Below are 3,772 nucleotides of genomic sequence, written 5' to 3' on the forward strand. Positions count from 1 at the left end.
TCTGGCCAGCGCTCTGCAGCCCACGGTTCCGTGGCTACCCTCTCTGGGCCTCGGTTTCCTTCATCTGGAATACAGCCCAGGCCTGGGTTTCCTTTGCAGCTGACGGGGAGCTCATCCCTTGGAAAAAATTAAAAAGCCCATGAAAAAGACAAAGCACGTCGGAAACCCACGCGCGGGGCCCCTTCCCATCGCAAAAAACAAAAAAAGCCCGCACGCGCCCGGGTGCAACCCCAGAAGGGGTGGCACAGCTTTCACAGGCCCAAGAAGCGACGTGGACTGGGCCAGGCAGCTTTCCCCAGCTCTGGGGGGAGAAAAAGGCAATTTCGGGCTCAGGGCCCAGCCTTAAAATAACCCTCCGGCCTCAAATGCCTGTGTTTAAATTTATAGAAAACCCGCAGGCTCCTGGCAGCTGGGGGAAGCAGCTGGCAACAGGGCGGCGCCTCCTCCAGGCTGCCCTCCAGCCGGCCGCCCTCTCCCCTCCCGGGGCCAAGCCCCGGCCGCCGGGATTTTTCGAAAGGTGCCAAAAAAAAAAAAACAAAACCTGATTATTATTATTATTTTTTTTATTAAAAAAGCCAACGTTTTTATTATCAAAACGCAACAGGTGCACTCAAATGCCCACCGGTCTTCCTATTTACATCGTGACAGAGTCAGAGTCTCTATGTACAGGAGAAACGAGCCCAGACGTGGCAGGCGGTCCCCCAACCGCGTTTTGCTCGTCGCGTCGCCGCTAGTGTAGACAGACCCCCGTGCGGTGGCCGCGGATAGACCGCCCGAGGGTATTGCACCGTTTTGAGAACAAACTCGTCCAAGGAGATCGGGCGTCTTTCTCCGGCGGGGGTCTTCCGTCGAGGGGGGTGAGGGTGGGGGGTCGGGGCCGGGGAGGGTGTCGCCGCCTTCCGGGGTGGGGGGGGGGTGGCCACGCTGCGCCCCGGCCGTGTCCTCTGGGCCCAATAAATACCAGTCACAGTCCAGGGTGGGGTGGTGGCCCGCGCCCGGCGCGCGTGGGACCCGCCACGGGGCGGGCGCGGGGCTGGGGGGGGGGGATGTGGGGGGGGTTGCGGGGGGGGGGCTACATGTGCCGCTTCATGTGGAGCGCCAGGTGGTCGGAGCGCGAGAAGGCGCTGGTCGCAGAGGTGGCACTGGAACGGCCGGTGGCCCGTGTGCTTGCGGGTAGTGCCGCGTGAGCTCGTCGGAGCGTGCGAACTTCCAGCCGCAGCCGTCCCAGTTGCAGTGGTACGGCTTCTCGCCTGCGGGGCGGGACGGAGGGCGGGCCTCAGTTTCCCTCCCGGGACCGGCCGGACCCTCGACGCCCACCTCCCCCCCCCCTGCAGAGGGAGCTGGGACGCGCGCCTGGACCCCTTCCCCTGCGCCCTAAAGCGCGCGCCCCTCCCCGAGCTTCTGAGACACCGCGGGCCCCGGGGGGGGGTGGGGGGGGTTCCTAAGTGCGCCCCCCTCCCCAACATCCCGAGCCGTGCCCATGGCGGGCGGAAACCAAAGCGGGCGCCCCAATTTTGCGCCACAGGCTCCCCCCTCCCCAGGAGGTTTCCGAAGCGGGAGCCCGCTCCCCAACATTCTGAGTCTCGCCCTCCCTGGGGTTTGGGCTCTCGGACCCCGGGTGGTCTGAAGTGGGCGCCCCCTCCCCAGCACTCTGAGCCACGCCCACGGGGGGGACACCCTCAGCCACGCCCCCTCCCCAACGGTCTGAGCCACAGCCAGGGCGGGGTCTGAAGCGGGGCGCCCCAGCCCCAAAGCTCGGAGACGTAGGCTTCCCCTCGGGGCCTTCCGCAGCCCAGGCGTTCTCCCCAGCGTCCTGGATGGCCCCCCCGCGCCCCGAGCCCTGTCGCCAGGGGGTCCCCGGCCGCGCGCCCCGTCCCCAAACCTCCCCGAGCCCGGCCGCCAGGGGGTCCCCGGCGCGCGCCCCCTCCCCAAACTTCCCGGAGCCCCGCCTCAGGGGTCCCCGGTGCGCCACCCCTGCCCAAACCTCCCCGAGCCCGGCCGCCAGGGGGTCCCCAGTGCGTGCCCCCTCCCAAATTTCCCGGACGCCACCCCTGCCCAAACCTCCCCGAACCCGGCCGCCAGGGGGTCCCCCGGCGCGCGCCCCGTCCCCAAAACCTCCCCGAGCCCGGCCGCCAGGGGGTCCCCGGCGCGCGCCCTTCCCCAAACCTCCCCGAGCCCCGCCGCCAGGGGCTCCCCAGTGCGTGCCCCCTCCCCAAACTTCCCTGGAGCCCCGCCGCCAGGGTCCCCAGTGCACCACCCCTTCCCACACTCCCCCGAGCCCGGCCGCCAGGGGGTCCCCGGCGCGCGCCCCTTCCCCAAACTTCCCGGAGCCCCGCCGGCAGGGGTCCCCGGTGCGCCACCCCTCCCCAAAACCCCCAAGCCCGGCCGCCAGAGGGTCCCCAGCGTGCGCCCCTTCCCCAAACCTCCCCGAGCCCCGCCGCCAGGGGCTCCCCAGTGCGTGCCCCCTCCCCAAACTTCCCTGGAGCCCCGCCGCCAGGGTCCCCGGTGCGCCACCCCTGCCCAAACCTCCCCGAGCCCGGCCGCCAGGGGTTCCCCGGCGCGCGCCCCTTCCCCAAACTTCCCGGAGCCCCGCCGGCAGGGGTCCCCGGCGCGCCCCCGCGGCCCCGCGCGCGCCGCCCACCTGTGTGCGTGCGCAGGTGCGCCTTGAGGTGCGAGCTCTTGGTGTAGGTCTTGCCGCAGCCCGCGTAGCTGCAGGTGTGCGTGGCGGTGCGTTTGCGCGGCCAGTTGCGGCGGCCGCGCTTGGGCTTGGCCTCCAGCAGCTCCAGCGGCGACGCGGGCGGCGTGAGCAGGCCCCGCGCGGCGGGCGGCGCCAGCCCCAGCGCCACGGCGGCGGCGGCCGCGTCGTCGAAGAGCCCGAAGGCGGCGGCGGGCGCGGGCGGCGGCGGCGCGTAGTGCAGGCCGGGCCCGGGCGCGCCGTAAGCCGGGGGCCGCCGAAGGGCGGCGGGAAGGCGGCGCGCGCGCGCGGGGGCCCCGCGGGGCTGAGCGGCGGCGTGTCGGGGGGCGCCCCGGGGCCCCCGCGCGCGAGCCCGTAGGCGCCGTCGGGCTCGGGCGGCTCGGCCTTGACGGCGCAGCCGGGCGGCGGCAGCAGGAGGCGGCCGTGGCGCGCGGGCCCGGCGGCGCGTCGAGCGCGGGGGGCGCCGTAGGCGGGCGGCGGCGGCGGCGGCGGCGCGGGGGAAGTAGGCGGCGGGCGGCGGCGCGGGCGCGGCCTCGGCGCCCAGGCCCATGGACAGGATGAAGTCCAGCACGCTGTTGAGGTCCTCGTCGGCCGCCTCGGGCTCGGCGCGCGGCCAGCGCTGCGGGGACAGGGCGCGGCGTCAGCGCGGGGGGCCCCCCGCGCCCGCCGCCCGCCGCCCGCGCCCACCGCCGCCCCGCGCGCTCACCTCGGGCGCGCCGCGGCCCGCGCTGGCGAAGGTGGCGAAGGCCGGCAGCATGGGCTCGCTCAGCGCCATGGCGCGGGGGGCGGCGGCGGCGGCGGCGGCGCGGGCGGCCCCGGCCCGGCCTTATAGGCGCCGGCGCGCGCGGGGGGCCGGGCCTCGGCGGCGGCGGCGGAAGCGCGTCCCGGATGGGGCCGAGCCCCGGGCGCAGCCTAAATTTAGCCGCGGTATATAAGCCGCCGGGCGCGCGGGGCCTGGGGGCCGCCGACGCCGCCCCGCGCCCCCGCCGGGCCCCCCGCGCCCGCCCCCGCGCGCCGCCCCGGCCACCGCGGCAACACGCGCGCCCGCGCCCGCCCCCGGGCTCCCCCCGGGCACCC

General features: G+C 74.4%; 1 protein-coding gene across 1 annotated transcript; it reads right to left on the minus strand.

Annotated features, from left to right (window-relative positions):
- Positions 1–545: 545 nt before the first annotated feature.
- KLF2 (KLF transcription factor 2) lies at positions 546–3,504 on the minus strand. The gene is given in 7 exon segments (XM_058292629.1): positions 546–1,123; positions 1,125–1,172; positions 1,174–1,250; positions 2,642–2,945; positions 2,948–3,208; positions 3,210–3,314; positions 3,402–3,504. Coding segments are annotated over 7 exon segments (915 nt in total). The 5' UTR covers positions 3,471–3,504; the 3' UTR covers positions 546–1,072.
- Positions 3,505–3,772: the final 268 nt, after the last annotated feature.

The sequence above is a fragment of the Dasypus novemcinctus genome, unplaced genomic scaffold (genome assembly GCF_030445035.2).
Source record: "Dasypus novemcinctus isolate mDasNov1 unplaced genomic scaffold, mDasNov1.1.hap2 scaffold_174, whole genome shotgun sequence".
NCBI lineage: Eukaryota > Metazoa > Chordata > Mammalia > Cingulata > Dasypodidae > Dasypus > Dasypus novemcinctus.